A 16406-nucleotide genomic window follows, 5' to 3' on the forward strand; every position below is an offset into this window, starting at 1 on the left:
ACCAGCAACAGCGCCACACTCCCCCTCCCCAGCGGAGCCTGCACGTGTATAGTGCGGGTCACCGAGCGCACAGATAAGCATAGGACAAAAAGAGGAAGGCAAAGCACGCTTGCGCCGCCCAAGGAGGTCCATTTACAGCCGGCCCGCGCGTTCTTGTGAGTCGCACGGGCTTCGGCTTTCTTCGCAGACGCAACCGCTTCGGTGTCTAGCGAGGGGGGCACACCTCAGAGGCTGCACTGCTCTTCGCCTCCATGCGAGTCATGAATTCGGTCGTCAGGGCAGCATTGTGAGAGGCTATGTAGCCGGGCGGCGGTGATGCCGAGGACACCACCGACTGCGGGCCACGACTAAAGGTGTACAGCGGCGGTGCCTCCTTGCCAGCGGTGCCCGCCTGGGAGATAGAGCCAAAGTCTTCGTTGTCAGCGTTGTCCTCGACGGCTGATGGAGGTGCGGGAATGACGGCGGCCGTTGTGACGGTCGCTGCTTCCGCGGTAGGCTTCAAGGCCTTCCGGTTTGCCACTGCTGATGGGCCCCGGCAATTCCAAGGCGCCGCTACCGTCGTGGCCGGCACTGCCGACGAGGACATCTGACAACGGGGCTCTTGACCCGGTGACGGCGTATTCGAGAGCGTGTGCTGTTCCATAAAGCTATTTAGATACTTCTTTCTGCCATCATGGAGACCACCATTCATCCCGTTCGGGTCGAGCCGGTACCCCTGTGGGACGTGAGCGGTGCCCAGCTCCGAATTTACCTTCAAGCAGCGCTGTGCGACAGTGCTCTGCTGATGCTCCTGCTGCTCTTGACAGTAGAAGACAACAGCCTCCTCGATGGCAGGGTCCGTCCTGGTGAGCGCGTCCACGATAGACGTCATGTATGTGGCGTTCAGCTCGAGGTAGCGCCTGAGTGCCTTCGCCGTCACATCCTCCACTTCGTTCGTCAACGTTACAAAGCTATCCTCAAATTCCTTTTTGCGGCTCTGCAGCGAAGCCAGCGCCTTGTTCCGTTCCTGCACATGCGTGGAATAGGACTTACTTGCGTCGAGGGGTTTGCTCTTCACCGCAAACGCCTTCTCCTGCTTATCCACGCACTGCTTTGCCTTCATGTACTTCTCGAAGGCGTTCTTCTCCGCCTTGGCCGCCTTCTCCGCCTCCTTCAGCGATTTCTTCAGCTGCTCGACCGGGAGCTGCACCTCCTCATGTACAAAGTTGTTGTAATTACGAAAGGCGATCCCTTCCTTCATGCTGATGACCTCTTCGCCAAAGTGGTGCACGTACTGCTTGATCTCGTCGCTGGTAAAGCTGAGCGAAGTGAGTGCATCGAATGAGTGGCTCACCTGTTCGAGCGCAGTCCCAAGCTCCTTCATCAACATCATCATCTTGGTCATGACACCGTTGAAGGAGTTGATGGCAGCACGAACGGTCTGCATGTCATCCAGCTGAAGCGAGTGAGCGAAGTCTCGTTGCATCGACATGATGGGCGAGTAGGTGAAGTCGAGTTGTACAGTGTCAGCGTTGCAGTAGCACGCGCGACGGGGAGAGCTTCAGCCCAGAGAAGGGCAAATGAGCGAGTGCAAAGCGAAGGCCGGTCTTCTGGATGCCGCGGAGCTCCAGTGAGACAGGCAGCAGGTGATCCGCCGTATTTGTTCGACGAGGGGTCACGTGTGGGCGAGGCGCGGTTGCTCTTCAAACGAGAAAATGAGTGGGCGACAGCGAGGGATGCCTTCGGGCACGGAGAGAAGGGGGGCGGGGCAGAGAGGGGCAATCGCGAGATGGACGCAGGATAGGGATGCGGGCAGTGCCCCATGGCGGCAGCAGATGCGCAAAGTAACACACAGCAGCCGCCACCGGCGCGGCGCGCGGAGGAAGCCTGCAGGTCCTTCGGCTCCGCCCACTACAAGGCAAGTGGTGCCAGCAGCGCCGACAGCATCACGTGTGCGTGGCTTCACGCAGAGGGAGGCGCAGAAACAAGGCCGAGGAGAGGCAAAGGCGGTCGCCACCGTGCAGACGAAACAGAAGAAAGGGACAAGGCGGCTGACAAACGGCGGAGAGCGAGCGAGAGGGGCACCGGCGCCGGGGCAAGCGAGCCCGCAAAGAAAAGGCGACGCCTACGCACAGGTCGATACAGGTAGATGGATGGGCACACGCCCATCTGCCCACACATACGGAGGCGGAGCGCCGCGTATGCAAAGAGCAGCACAGAAAGCGGGCAGCAACGAGAGTAGCGGCACCAGACGGTGCTCCGTGTGCGACCAGAGATAATCGGGGGACAGCAAGCAGCCCATCTGCAGGGGCCCACTGGCGAGGCACACGCGAAAAAGCACAGCGACCACAGAAACCCCGCTCACAGAGGCGAAGGTAATGGAAGACGAGGAAGATATAAGTACAGGAGGCTGCGCATAATGTGTGATGGGCCAACAAGCTCGTCTTTCGTCGTACGCACATGGGCTTATTGGTTGTGAAGGGCAGTGCCTGTGATGAGCCAAAGAACGGCTGTGAGACAGTCTGACAGCGAACGTACTCTTTTCATCGGATGGTAACCAATATGCTGGCGCAGACAACAGTGCAGGAGATTCTCGCAGAAAGGCGCGACATGGTACATGGCGTCGCGTCGCCAGTGGGGCAGCGAGTGCTGCGTAGGTGAAGTAACTGCTGTTTTGGCGTCGACAGTTGGGCTGGAGGCTGGTGAAGGTTGCCGTTAGGTGATCACGGGTACTCCAGACACGTCAAGGGGGCCTGATATCCGGGAGAATCTTGGGTGTCCTGGTGATTCCAGCAGGTCTCCGGCTTCTCCACCAGCGCCTGTCGCGGCGTGGAGCAGGGGTATTGGCAGGCGCCACAGCAACATTGGAGCCTGGGTAGGTAGCTCCATTGAGGAAAGCCGTCACATCGGGAAATGCGTCCCACTCATCTCAGGTAAGCTATGGACGCCGCTGTCTTGTCTCTCGTGCAATCTTCCAGTTGCACTGGCGCTGGCGTGCGAATGCCCCGACAACGAGAATGTACATTGGTGGAGAGGCGGAGGTCAGAGTGCGGCAAGCTGCGTAGAGGCGGTGGGCGTATACAGAAGCATGCAAGAGCGACGGCTTTGTGGACGCAACGAGCGTCGCAGTTGCAGCTAAAGTCTCTGCGGCAAGGCAGGGGGTGGGTGAGCGAAAGGCGGCTAGTCCGCCGTCAGCGGCCGCGGGAGTCGTGTGCCACCCAGCAGTGCATGCGTGTGCGTATGGGGAGGGAGGAAGGTTCAGAGTGCTCGCCCAAGTGCTTGAGCATTGGCGTCATGTTGTTCGTTCTACCGCTTCCAAAGCAGAACGAATGGTTTCCTGCGCACCAGAGACGCCACCAATGCCGGCGCCTTCCTTGCATCGACAACACCTTACGCATTCCTTGCGTGTCATCGACGGTTAGCCCCATCGCCGTCGGACTGTGCCCCCTTGCGTTCAACGGTTCACCTGCATCGAAGGCAACTCAAAAAAAAAAAAGAGCTCTGCGTAAATAGACCAGTAACGGAGCTCTCATCAATTTGACCACACCACTGCGACGGAGGAAGGAATATGGCCCGCATACGACACAATCCTACCGCCTTCAGTGGCGAGCGGCGGCTGTGCGTACCACTGGCTCCTTCGTCCGGGGCCCACAGGAGGAGACGCGTCCCGCAAGAAACGCGCCATGTGCAATGAACGCGACCGACAACGACGCGGCAACGAGAGGGTCTCGCCACACTAGGGGATGGGAAAGAGAGGGAGGCTCGCGGCTCCGTGAACCCATTCTCTATCCACTCACGCCATGTCATCTACAACGCCCCACACCCCATCAGCCCGTAAGGGCAGTCGTGCCTGTTGCGGTGGTAGCGCCGACATCGGCGACAGTAGTACTCCCTACCCTGACAGCCGCCGCCTTGCACGATGATGGTCTGAGGCGGGGGTGGTGGAGGTGCCGGCTGCTGAATGTAAATCACATGCGGCTGTGGCGGCGGGGGAGGCGGTGCGTAGGGGCCTCCATAGGGACTTGGAGAGCTGTACGGCTGCGGAGGCATTCCGTACGGCTGAGGTGGAGGTACGGGAGCGCCATAGGGGCCGGGAGCTACTGCGCCGTACTGCGGGTATTGAGGGTTCGGGTACTGCACAGGGGCTGGCGGATTCGCGTGTAACGGAACCGGAAATCCTCCCAGCGGAGGTGGGTACGACATGAAGAACTAGAAAAACACGGAAGGAATGCACGCACGGTTTGTCTGTGTACAACGGAGCATACGTCAGCGAGAGTGATGATGGAGCGATAGACGACTGACCAGAGTGGAAAGACGATAGCAGCTGACGTGGCCACCACACACAAAGGATGAAGCCCTTGATGAGTCGCTGCCCACACACATGCATTCATTCCATTCGCCGGAGCCGCCAGCCGATTCCGCGAGGAAAGAGGCGACCACAAAAGCAGAAAAGACGGTAGAAACAGCACACATTCGATCGCCAGCATGGAAACGGCTCAGTGTGATGAGGGAGAACAACGGGGCCTGCGCTACCAGAAGTCAGCATGGTAGTCTCAGCGTACTCACGGAGGCGGCGCCAAACAATAAAAGATGGTTTGACAGCTACGCAGATCCTACGGCCGTTCTCGGGGACTATACGCTACTTCACTAGCACGTGAACGGGTCCTTTTCATCACCGCTTGGTTCGTAGACCCACTTCCACAGTGAATAATTTCCGGTGCGTCAGTGGTTCAAACCAATTCGTTTATACCGGCCACGGCGTGGTGCCATGGGGGCCGAGCGCCTGCTCTGGGGGGGGGGCGCTAAGCAGCCTGACACCTGGCCTTGGGTGCTGGCTGCGGACAGCTGGTGCGGGCGGACAGGGCTGCGTCCTGCCTGTGGTGCAGCGCGCATCCGGATGAAGGGCGAGGAAGGACGAGAGGAGCCCGCTAGGCTCGTGACCGGTATCGACGGCAGGACAGCTCGTGCGGGACGACGAGGGCAGAACCGTGTGCCTGCAAAGGTAGGCGAGCCGCGGTGGTGTACTGAGCGGGCTAGAGATACCCGTGCGCTCACTAGGTAGTGGACGCGTGTCTTGTAGCTTGCTGCACAGCTCGCAGGTAAGTTTCCGTGGCGTCGCAGTCACCGCATTGTAGCCCCCCCAACCAGCAGAGATGATGAGCCAAGAGGGTGACTGGGTGGGGGTCCGAGAAGGACAAGAGGGAGACAATTTAGCGAGAAAGTCAAGTACGATGCGGCGGACGTGACCCCTGCAGGGACAAAGGTCAGGAAGAGAAAGAAAAACATGCTCGCAGCAGAGAGCCCCCCCCCTCCCTCCGCTTCTCCAAAAAAAAGAGAGGACGGTGCGGATGGAAACACACACGTGTGCGAGGCAACAACAGCTGACCTCCATACAACACGGGCACACGGCGAAGGCGGCCCATGCAGAGGCTGTGAGCGACAACGACAGGAGCAAAAAAAAACACCACGGTGGCTCATCGGTATAGTTCGGAGAAAGGCAACGCAAGGGATAGCGCAGCCCTGGAAAAGATGGTGCTGTGCCCTTGGCTGCCATTTTATGAATTCGAACCTACCAGAGACCGCCGTTGCGTTGGTGCCCTGGCACACCTGGTGCTCCGCCAAAACTGCCAAGCTCGTCGGAAGGGCCACCAAGCCCGCCAGGTAGACCTGGTGGATTTCCATGGTGGTGTTCGTGAGTTGGGTCTAGCAAGACATCCAGCAGCCCCGGACGCGGCGGCGGTGGCGGTGGGAGGAGCCCTTGCCCATACCCGTAAGGGCCCTCATTCACAACCACCGTCGTAGTCGGCGGTGGAGGCTGTGGCGCCGGCTGGTATACATAGGTCGTCTGGGGCTGCTGCAGAGGAGGCGCTGCCTGATGGAACATGTTGCGCGTGGGTTGGTCATACTGGCTGTACGCCGTGTCGGGCTGCTGCGGCGGTGGGTAGGCGCCGTATGTGGTGTACTGGCCAGGAAAAGGATAGTCGGCCATAGCTAGCAGCGAGGCTATGGGTCTGACAACGTTGTGCGATTGCAGGCGCAAGGTTGTCCGGCAGCAAGAGCGGCATGAAAGAAGTAGGATGCGTGACGGACATACAGTTTTCATGGAGGCAGAGGCGGCAAACCCCAGGATGTGGTTCACGGATACCCCTCATGGCGAGAGGCCGCCATCCAAGGCACCGACAGGGTCGCTTCCTTCCACCAGCGGCGCCGCCATCTGTCGATAGAGGGGATGCTGTGACGCATGCCTGGACGGGGCCACGGGACGCTGACTCTATGAGTATCGTCACCCGTCCGCTGTCGTTCGGCCTGTATCGGGTTTTCTTCCTCTCTAAGCAAACGAACATAAAGGCCCTGGCGTCTGGCTGTCCACAGCAACGAGTGGCGGGGGGAGGGTTGGGAGAGAAGCTACGCGAACGACAAGCGGCGGGCGGTGCGAAGAGACTTGTGAGGATGAGAACAGAGGAAGAAGGGGAAGGCAGCGCCACACGTCAAACAAAAAGGAAAAAAACATCAAAAAGGCGACAGCGGCCACCAGACGCAGAGAGAGAGAGAGAAGCGCTGCGCGACGCCGCACAGGCCGAACCTCGCACGCTTGCACACATGAGACAGGAGATCCAGGGACGAAAAAAAAAACAAAGGGAGAAGCGATGAGGAAAGGGGATACCAGGGCAGGCCATCGCCTACGCCCCTTACGCGGCTACCACAGCACCAGCGCCTCGTGATGTTCACAGTACGCAGCAGTTGCACTTTCCCTTCGTTTTCGTCTTCTTCTTGGCCTTCGTGGCGCGCTGATGTGCTGCAGTGGCGTTCTGGCGTATGTCGTGTTCTATCTGGGCAAATCGCTCCTTTAGCTGCACCTGCATGCGCACACCGTCGTCGTCATCGTCAGAGTCACGGCCTCGGATGCCTTGATTACCTTTACCATGATCCTGGACTCCGTGCGAGTCCAGGATAGAGGAGACAGGTCCTCGGCAGGAAGCAGACGACGCATCACCGGCCTTTTTCAGCCCAAGAGCGACGTCGTTTTCCATCCTATCTGCATCACCCTGCAACCATGCCGCCGAGCTACCTGTGTCAGCGTCGCCCCCATTAGGGTTCGCTTTCCTCCGGCCTGCACGGCTCAATACAGCCTTCATCTCTGCCTGCTCGCGCTCCTTTCGCGCCTTGGGATCCTCTTTCGGATCTGGCCCAGTCCGCGGCTCCGTCGAACCACCCGTCGAGTCAAGGTGCACGTCGCCAGCATCTACTCCTTTTGTAAGATCCCCTCGTGGCGTCGGCAGTCGGGTGGAGGACCCATCAACGGGGCTGTCGCCACTGGCGACCACATGCAGCAGGGCAGACCCATCACCGCCAGGTTTGTCAATGGCACCGTCGGATCCGTCCACCGGAGAGAAAACCGCCTCAGAGCTGAACTGTGTCGGCGCCAAGTCAAACGAAAATGCCTCAGTAGAACGCCAACTGGCGGCAGGGGGCGCGGAAGTTGTTCTTCGTGGTGGACGCAAGCTGCCCGTGGTTGGCGAGTCTCGCGGCACCGCCGCAGGAGGCGTCTTGATGGTGGCCGGGTCAAGCTGAGGCGCTGAAAAGATGGGTACAGTGGCCCCTGTCGAACAGTTCGCACCGGCGGCCTGTGGCAATACTGTGTGCGCGAGCACCTCACTCGGTGGTGTTCCATCGGGAATCCGGAGGTTCGGGTTGTCACCGACGCTGTTTCGCAGCAGCGCGTAGCAGACGGCATGCAGCATTTCCCGAAGATGCTGCTTCGTCTTAGCGCTCACCTCGGCGTAGTGGACATCGGTGAAGAGATCAAACACCTCCGCCTGCACCTTGCGTGCCGTCACAATTGGGTCCTCGCTAGCACCCTCAGCGCTTGCGAAGATATCCGCGCTGCTGTCGTTCGTGGCCGTCGAAGCGTCCTCATCGATGGCGATTACAAACGCGTTGTCCGGTAGCCGGGCCCGTTTTCGCGCACTGCGCAGCGCTGTGCCGCTCGTCGACACATCGGCGATTATGTCTATTTTGTTTGCCACTACCATGACATCCGCCTGGTCGAGGTGAGGAACGTGCTCGGCAACGAGGGAGAGATGGCGGTCTACCACACTGTGCAAGCTGCTGGGGTTCGTCACATCGAAGACGCAGATGACGAAGGACGCGTTTCTCAACGTACGTTCGTAGCTCGCCGCATACTTCTCCAGTCCAGCCGTGTCCCATATTTGGAGTCGCACGGACGCACCAGGGACAACATCAGGTAGGATGAGTGAGTAAAAATCGGTGCCTACAGTTGGCGTCACCGCGGCCAGCGCGTCATCAGCATCACTGTCGCCGACGCTGTCGTCCATGTCAGAGCAATCCTCATGGCGGCTTGGGGATGCACAGGAGGCCGGAATAGAAAGTAACCGCTTGATGAGAGACGTTTTCCCTACGCTGTAGTCGCCGAGTATGACCACCTTGAATACGTACTCCTTCGAGACCGGCACTTTCACCTGCTGACCGGCCGGGTCTTCAGTGTACGTGTAGTCATCCGGGTCACCGATATTGGCATGCTGACCAGTCGAGCTCATGCGCTTAGTGGGTATTCGGCGAGGTGGCCCGGAATTTTGAAGAATGAAGCAGGAGGCGGTGAAGCAAGGGTGCCGCACTACATGTACCTACAAACGAAGAGAACAGGAGGGCGGAGGGAGTAAGTCTGATGTCCGCAGCGGCGGTTGTCGGCACATGTGCGAAGAGACCATAGGGAGACAGATCGATTGCCCGGCACGAGAACACCTAACTTGAAGCAGCGCCCTTTACTATTCCCAACACATCAAGCACAGCGTGCAAGAACTGAGGTCAAGAAGGTTGTCAAACTGAGACACCCGTCCTTCCCGCTGGACCCGCCGATCGACGCTTTGAGGAGCGGGTTCTGCATCCCGTGCCGTCACGGCTACGGAAACGCTGCGGCAGAGAGGCGTAAGGAGGTCGACGGCGCGCCTCCTCACGTGCATGTGAGTCGATCGCGATGAGAGCAACCACGTATCCAGAAAATGAGAGGACGCACCCTAACGATATAAAGCCATCAAAGTTAACATACGAGAGAATAAGTGCACAAAAGTGAAGCAAAAGACGCGAAACCAACTTGTCGCGGGTGCAACCACCTAGTCCTCCGCTACTGCTGGAAAGACATGTGCCCCGTCACCACAAGTGTCCCGTACACCCGCCTAACAGGTCAGCAACTCTACACACAACCGCGGCTCGCCTACCTTTGCAGGCATACAACTGTGCCCTCGTCGTCCAGCACGACCCGTCTTGCCGTCGATACCGGTCACGAGCCTAGCGGGCTCCCCTCGTCCTTCATCCAGATGCGCGCTGCACCACAGGCAGGACGCAGGCCTGTCCGCCCGCACCAGCTGTCCGCAGCCAGCACCCAAGGCCAGGTCGCAGGCTGTTTGGCGTCCCCACAGAGCAGGTGTTCGGCCATAAAATGCCGCACGCACGACGGGTGTCCCCCCGTCATCGGGAAACCTCCACTCGTTCGAAAAAGAAGAATGAACGACTGTGAGGAGTCCGAAAGGGGCAACGGCAGAGCGAATTATGGACGAGCGTCATGCGCGTCAGACACGCCATCCTCTTTGGCCCGCTGCCCTTCGCCTTTAGTAGTGTTTAAAAAAAATCAACGGAGGAGATAGCGAAACTAGATGGATGTGCTGCGAAACAACGCAACCGTGCTTCGTCCGATTCACAGCCATGCAGGATCAACACATTGAGGGGTTGGGGGCGCCAAGAGCTCAAGCAAAATAGATACAAGAAACAAAACACGGGAAACCATTAGATGGGGGACACGCAAAGCCTGGTGTTCCATTGAGTGACGCGCAGCGGCGATGGATTTCGCTTTTCTTTTTTGTTTTGAAGATTTTCCGTTGTTTCTCGTTACGGCAGCACCGGGACATTCATCGACAGAGCACCATCTAGAGAATGCGGCATACGCTTGCTGGCTGGGAGAAAGACATCACCGCCAAGGAGGAGGGAACACCATTTCGCAGGAACACAAAAGAAAAAAAACGAAAAATGTAACGCGCAGAAGGAGCAGCCGCTGACCAGGCCATCCAAGAAGAGGAAGAAGCCAAGCCTGTTCACGCGTGGTCCACGGCATTGATTCGCTTTCGCCTCGGACGTGAGAGTGAGGCAGAGAAGGCGCATCAAGCACGAAGGCACAAACGAAGGCGAAGAGGAGAAGGAAAGCACGCGAGTAGCGACGGGGCCAAAAAAAAAAGACACGCGCACAAAACACGTGCGCGCACACACAAAATGACAACGGTCCGACCAGCTCTCTTTACTTTACTGCTATCAGCACACCCTCGAGCTCTTGCCGTCGTTCTCTCCTTGTGTGTGCACCCCACTGCAAACACGGCTTGTAGACGTGCAGCAGCGTGGGAGGGCAAAGAGGTGCCGACAGACATTGGAGAGCACAACAAGAAGAGAGCCGACATTGCATGCGCGCATCTCGCCTCGAGGCCCACATACCATGAAAGTACATGACGCACACGCACAGGCGAGTGCACAAAGCAAATGGTTGCAGAGACATGCCGCTCCGGGTGAGGCTGCAAACAGCCTCCTTCGCCGTAGTGGACGCGGCATGCGAGGGGCGAGGAGTGTGGGGTGCGGTGGGGTGGGGAGGAGGTTTGCTTGTTACGCAGGACAAAACATAGCAACGTCACCCCGGAAGGGGAGAAACACGGCTACTCGAAAAACAAACTTCAAGGAGGCACACGCAAAGAATGACAAGGCCTACAGAGCAGGGTCATCTCCGTCGATGCACACATGATCCGCCCACACACGTGTCACACCACATACGCGTGTGCTCGTGGCCCTGCTCGCGCACACATGCCGCGCGGACGCACTCACGGAGGCACCACACCCGACAGAATTGCGCTTCACCGCGTCGCAGCCGTGCGGGCCCATCAACGAAGTGAGCGCGGCTACGCAACACACAGACGCAGGGTGGGCAACGAGGCGAGCGTGTGGGTGGGGAAGCGACAGCGTGAGGCAGGAGGGGCCGAGAGGACGGGCGGCGAACGTCTTCAGAGCCAAACCGAAGAACACAGTCCACAGAGGCGGGAGAAAGAGAGCTCAAATCGCGCAGTGCAGCACGAACAGCGACGGAGCCACGCACTGCACGCGCAGCCTCTGCATCGCACTCACTCCGCGGCTACACTCACAGACCACGCACACCCCTTTTCGTTTCCGCTGCATAAAGCGAGCGACAGAGGCGCGCAACGTTGATGGAGGTCAAACGCTCTTGTGGCGCCTACGGCGTCTCTCAGCGGTGTGTGTGCGGGTCAGTGCGAGCGCTTGTAGTTGATGGACAACTAGATGTGCTCCGTAAAGGAAGCCCTCCGATAATGAACGTTGCAGCAAGAGAGACGCGGGGCAGCAAAGCGAAGCCACAACGACAAAGTTGTGCGCTCTTCTTCGCTCATCTGCCCGCGTGCGCTCCGGCGAGAAGTGCCCCAATCTTGCGCGCTGGAGAGACATCGGGGCCCGCGTATATGCACCACCAGAGGAGGAGTGTGGGAGGGCCTGATATCATTTAGCGCCACGAAAATGCGTCTTTCCTGCGTCTATCACCCAAACGAAGGAGAGAGAGAGAAACACCCCTCACCCGCTACAAAACGGAAAAACGAGAAGCATGCGAACACCCCCAAACGCCTCCAAATGCACGCAGCAGCAGCAGCAGCAGCAGCACCGGCAGAGATAAAAGACGTCCACTGAAGTCGTGCGTACCGAGGAAGGCAGGAGAGAGCGAGAGGTGAGCATAGCGATGCAGCGAGCAGAGGGAAACGCTGGGACGTACACGCCCAGGGTAAAGAAGACGAGCGGCTCAAGGAGAGGGAGGGGAGGGCAGCCAGCAGGTGCGCCAGCGTGTCGGAACAAAAAAAGCGAAGGTAACGCGAAAAAGCGGAGCATGTCCCACTGTTGGCCCAACCCACCCACACGTCGAATAAAAAGGATGTGTGCCACACAGCCCTCTTCATCGCCGTGCATCGCCGTCCCCCACTCCACCGGTCGCCTACACGTACTCCCTTCCCGTCTTCCGTGCCTCTCATCCGACGCGGTGACGGACCTGCACGGGAGGACAGAAAAAAGGAGTGCGCGAGTGCGTAAATGGGGCCGGTGCTACCGAAACATGGGTTCGCCCGAAGGGGCAGTATCGGCGACGTCCGGAAAGCCAAGTGGCGCGTGAAGGAGAAAAGCAAAGGCGCAGTGGCAGAGGAGGCGGGACGACATCGCGGACAGACAACACAGCAGAGGTGAACGGCCCCTCCATCCATTAACCGCCGCCAATCCTTTCGTCAACAACAACAAAAAGAAAACCTCGCTCCTGCGCGTGGCAGCGGTAGCACAGAGAGCGAGAGGAAAAATGAAAAAGGCAACGGAGTGTCCGCCCAACGCTCCATGCGCGAAGAAACAAGGAGAGGGGGCGGGCGGGGAGGGGAGGGGAGGAACAGACACACACAGACGCACAGGAGCGCACAGCAACAAAAGCAAGACGACACTTCTAAGAAAAGTAATACAGCGTTAATGTGGTCCACTTCGAGTGTCAACACACGCATGAGCCACAGTGCCCTCCCTTTACGTGGATGAATATCACACGAAGAAGCTGTAGTAGATCGTCGTAATAGTGCCAAAGACAACTGCAATGACACCCGCCACCACGAGGAAGTACGTCGCCAGCCAGTGCCAGATGCCCACAGATGCCATACTCCAGTTGCCGCTGTACATCCAAAAGTACGCAGGGAAGATGAAGCCGATGAACCCGCCGCACAGGGAGCCCACCAAACCAAAGGCCGTGTTGATGCTCGGGATGAACAGACCGCACACAAGGATGGCGACAGCCATGGTGAGAATCACGATGGTGTGCTTCCAGTACGGCACCGTGTCCAAATCCCAGTTCAGGCAGTGGTAGACGAAGTTTCGGCACGGCAGCATGTTCATCGCAAAGGCGGCGCAGATTTTGATCAGCATGCCAATGTACGCGATCATCATGTACGGCTGATTCACAGGGTCAAAGTTGTACAGGATGGAGTCCTGCGTATCGTCCGCGAAGTCAAAGTAGCCAAACACGCCAGTGATGATGTACAGCACCATGCACACCGTCATCGAGATCGCACTCGCAATCGTCAGCTGGCTCACAGACGGGCGAGGGCGCTGCTCGAAATACACTGACCCCGTCACAGCCTGGCACAGAAACGAAAAAACGAAGATGGACAATCCGTAAACCGCTTTGTTACCGCTGGTGAAGTACTTCATGTCACCGCGCATGCCCTCCTTCAGCCCATGCATGCTCGAGTGCACCACAATGGTGACAACGAAATACAGCACCATGGAGACACCGATTGCGGAGACGTAGCGGATGCTGTTCACGCGCTTCGGAATCACGACGGGCACCATGAACACGAGCCATACCAAGCTCGTGATCAGGCGGTTGCCGGAGGTGGTGAGCAGGTACGCGGGCGTGCCGGGCGACTTCTCGAGGATCGGCGTGATGAGGCTGCTGACGGCGCTGATGTAGGCGACCGCCGTGCCAAAGCACGACAGCCACAGGACAAACCCAACGAAGTAGTCCCAGCCGCGACCAAAGAGCACGAGAGACAGCTCCTCGAACGTTTTGCAGCCCGTCGCCTTCATCGCGTAGCCAAGCAGCGTCATGGTGTACACCGTCGCCGCTGTGATGACCACCAGGTAGATGACAGACATGATGATGCCCGACATGGCGAAGGACGACGGCATCGAGATGATACCGCCGCCGAGTGTGACGGAGCCAAGGCTGAAGCAGTTCGAGATGACACCCCCATACGGTATCAGCCACCCGGTGAACCGGAAGATGATGTTGCGCTCCGGCTTGGCGGCGTCGGCACCGTTGCCATTGTGACTCGATGAGTCCGTCAGGTTTCCTCTTTTAAGGGGATGGCTGTCGTGCTCACCGCTCGGGTATTTAGTGACGGCGTTGGCCGCGTTCCCGTCCATCAGCGAGTCGCTCAGGACCTCGCCCTCCACCTGTGCTGGAACAGGCTCATTAGGCTTGCTCATGTTGCTGCCGGTTGCGTGTCAGGGAGTTTAACGGGGTGCAAGATCGCTAGCAGTGGAGGGGGGCTGCGCACGGGACGAGCCGGGGGTGGACCCCGGAGCCGGAGATGATGATGAACACGAGAAAGAGTACCGCAGGCAACAGGAACGAGGAGAGAGATGCGCGTAGAGGAAAATAAATTACGGGAGGGGGTCGAGCGGCGAGGCGAACGAAGAAACCTGTGTACAGAGGCACCCGGGGAGGTATAACTAACCCACAATGGTACTCTGAAGAGCGTTAGGTGCGACTGCATCAGAAAGATTGAAGACAAGGAAGAAGTGTTGTGAAGAGTGAGGAGCAGATGAGGCGAGGCATGGGTGGTGAAAGACAGGCAGCAGAATATGTTGAAGCATCGGGGGGGGATACGCAGGGAGGAGCAGGCAACTGCCACCTCTTTGCTACGCGGTTGCGCACGTGGGCGGTACATATCGAAGGCGCACCAATGTTTAGGAGGATTCCGTTGGCTGACCGTATTGGGTGCCCTCGAAGGGGCGCGTCGCCTGTTTGCGGCTCCTTTTTTGTTTGTTTGTTTCTCGTCACTCCTGCCAAGCTTCCGGATTGCCACATTGGCAGCCTATCGATAGGTAGGGGTGAGCTGAGGGGGTTCCTGTGCGGGTTGTGCCACGCGCGGGACACCGAAGAATACGACGAACACCACGTCGTAGGAAAGCGGAACTACCGAGCAGTTAGGGAAAAGGTATCACAGACAGACAGAGGGAAAATAAAAACGGAGAGAGTGGCTGCGCGCAGCAGAGCCGCAGAGGTGGAGGTCCTCGCACGCACGTACACAGGGAGGGAGGGACAGGTACGAAAATCAAAACAAAGTATAAGAGGAAAAAGACATTGCCGCACTTCACCAGGGGGAAGGCCGCACAAAGACGAGGTGGACTATGGGGGAGCTCGAGAACCACAGGCGGAGCACTGCCCTCTACGTCTTCCACGGTCTCGTCGGCTACCTGCCGGACGGTGAGACAAACGTGCAAAAAAAAAGAAAGCGAGCAGACATAAGCATGTATATGCGTAAAGGCAAAACGCACGCATACACACACACACACAGACAAGCACAAGACAAGAGCCTCCCCCTTCCTCCCCCTCCCTGCTCTCCGAAGCGCTGTTCCGGAGGCAGCGATAGGTCGACAAGCCCACAAGAAAACATATATTTCACGACACTAGCACACGCCAACGACAACATCTTCGTTCGCGACAGCACACCCTCACGTACGGTTGGGCGCTCAGCGAGAGAGCATCTCAGATTTGATGTTTGCTGAGCTGCCACAACCACAGAGAGAGAGGTCCCTTTCCGGTTCCTCACTGGAGAAGATGCGATCCCATTTTGACGTCATCGAGCTGTCCGCCTCCTCAGTCCATGCTTCACATGCATGCATGTACGTTAATACGTCTCCTATAAAGACGTTCACAGCCCCTAGTAGAAGCATTAACATGCGTCCCGAAACTAAGTAGGCGGCGGCCAGACACTCGAAGACGTCGATACGTTTCACCCCGAAGCCCCCGCGTCACCACCCGCGCAAATCGGGAGAGAACAGCACCATAGAACAGCCGCCGAAGGAAGCAACCAGAACTTGTCCCCACGTCTGCAGTAACCCACTGACGGTTGGCAGTCGCGAAAAGAGTGGGGAAGCCGCCGCCCCTCCCAAATAAACAAACAAATGAATGCGATGTGCTTTTCTACGGAAGGAGCGTAGAGGTCCCACTGAAAGGCATCGGTAAGCGGCGTCACGACACGACATGAGACCCACAAGAAGTACCAGGCCAATGGAGAAGACCATCGCAATCCACGGCGCTCTGAAGAGGTGCGTTATCCTAAGACACCGCCACCATACAGGGTAGATCAAGTGTATCGCAAAGCTCCTGTCCGTAGCCACACCAGCAAGGCTGCCAATCACCATGTACACTGCTATTGGGAAGGAGGATGGCTGTCGGCCAGAGACAGCAGTAAGAAGACAAGTTTTCGAATTCGCTCGCTACAAGGAATGTAGTCCGACCGATGACGTTGTGAAGTGGGGTTGGCAGGGTTGTGGACGAGTGCGACGGCTGCAAAAAAAAAGTTAAAAAAGCCAGTCACCGTGCAGCGGTGTGCATGTGGCGAACAACGCCAAACAACATACAGTGAACAGTTGGGAAGGCCACCGCGAGCTGTTTCACGGCATAAGAGAAGAGGGTGGCCAGCATCCCTGGAGCCCCAAAATTCGCAAGTGGATAAACAACAGCAACTGGCGTAGTGCAGTGCATCTACGTGCACCCATGCAGACTGCAGAGATGCCAGGATAGAGTATCCACAGTGTCGACTGGACGAGCTTGTCGCCAG

General features: G+C 58.1%; 3 protein-coding genes across 3 annotated transcripts; all 3 read right to left on the reverse strand.

The window, feature by feature from the left end:
• Window positions 1-205: 205 nt before the first annotated feature.
• Window positions 206-1471, reverse strand: LMXM_30_0851 (hypothetical protein; the record flags this gene model as incomplete). Its single annotated transcript, XM_003877558.1, has 1 exon — window positions 206-1471. The coding sequence occupies one exon, from the start codon at window positions 1469-1471 to the stop codon at window positions 206-208; it is 1266 nt and encodes a 421-aa protein (XP_003877607.1).
• Window positions 1472-6704: 5233 nt separating this feature from the next.
• Window positions 6705-8537, reverse strand: LMXM_30_0860 (putative ras-like small GTPases; the record flags this gene model as incomplete). The annotated part of the gene is made up of 1 exon (XM_003877559.1): window positions 6705-8537. One exon carries the CDS (start codon window positions 8535-8537, stop codon window positions 6705-6707), a length of 1833 nt encoding a protein of 610 aa, XP_003877608.1.
• A 4063-nt stretch (window positions 8538-12600) lies between these two features.
• Window positions 12601-14043, reverse strand: LMXM_30_0870 (amino acid permease 3; the record flags this gene model as incomplete). The annotated part of the gene is made up of 1 exon (XM_003877560.1): window positions 12601-14043. One exon carries the CDS (start codon window positions 14041-14043, stop codon window positions 12601-12603), a length of 1443 nt encoding a protein of 480 aa, XP_003877609.1.
• Between the last annotated feature and the right edge of the window lie 2363 nt (window positions 14044-16406).

Source organism: Leishmania mexicana, chromosome 30 (genome assembly GCF_000234665.1).
Source record: "Leishmania mexicana MHOM/GT/2001/U1103 complete genome, chromosome 30".
Classification (NCBI taxonomy): domain Eukaryota; phylum Euglenozoa; class Kinetoplastea; order Trypanosomatida; family Trypanosomatidae; genus Leishmania; species Leishmania mexicana.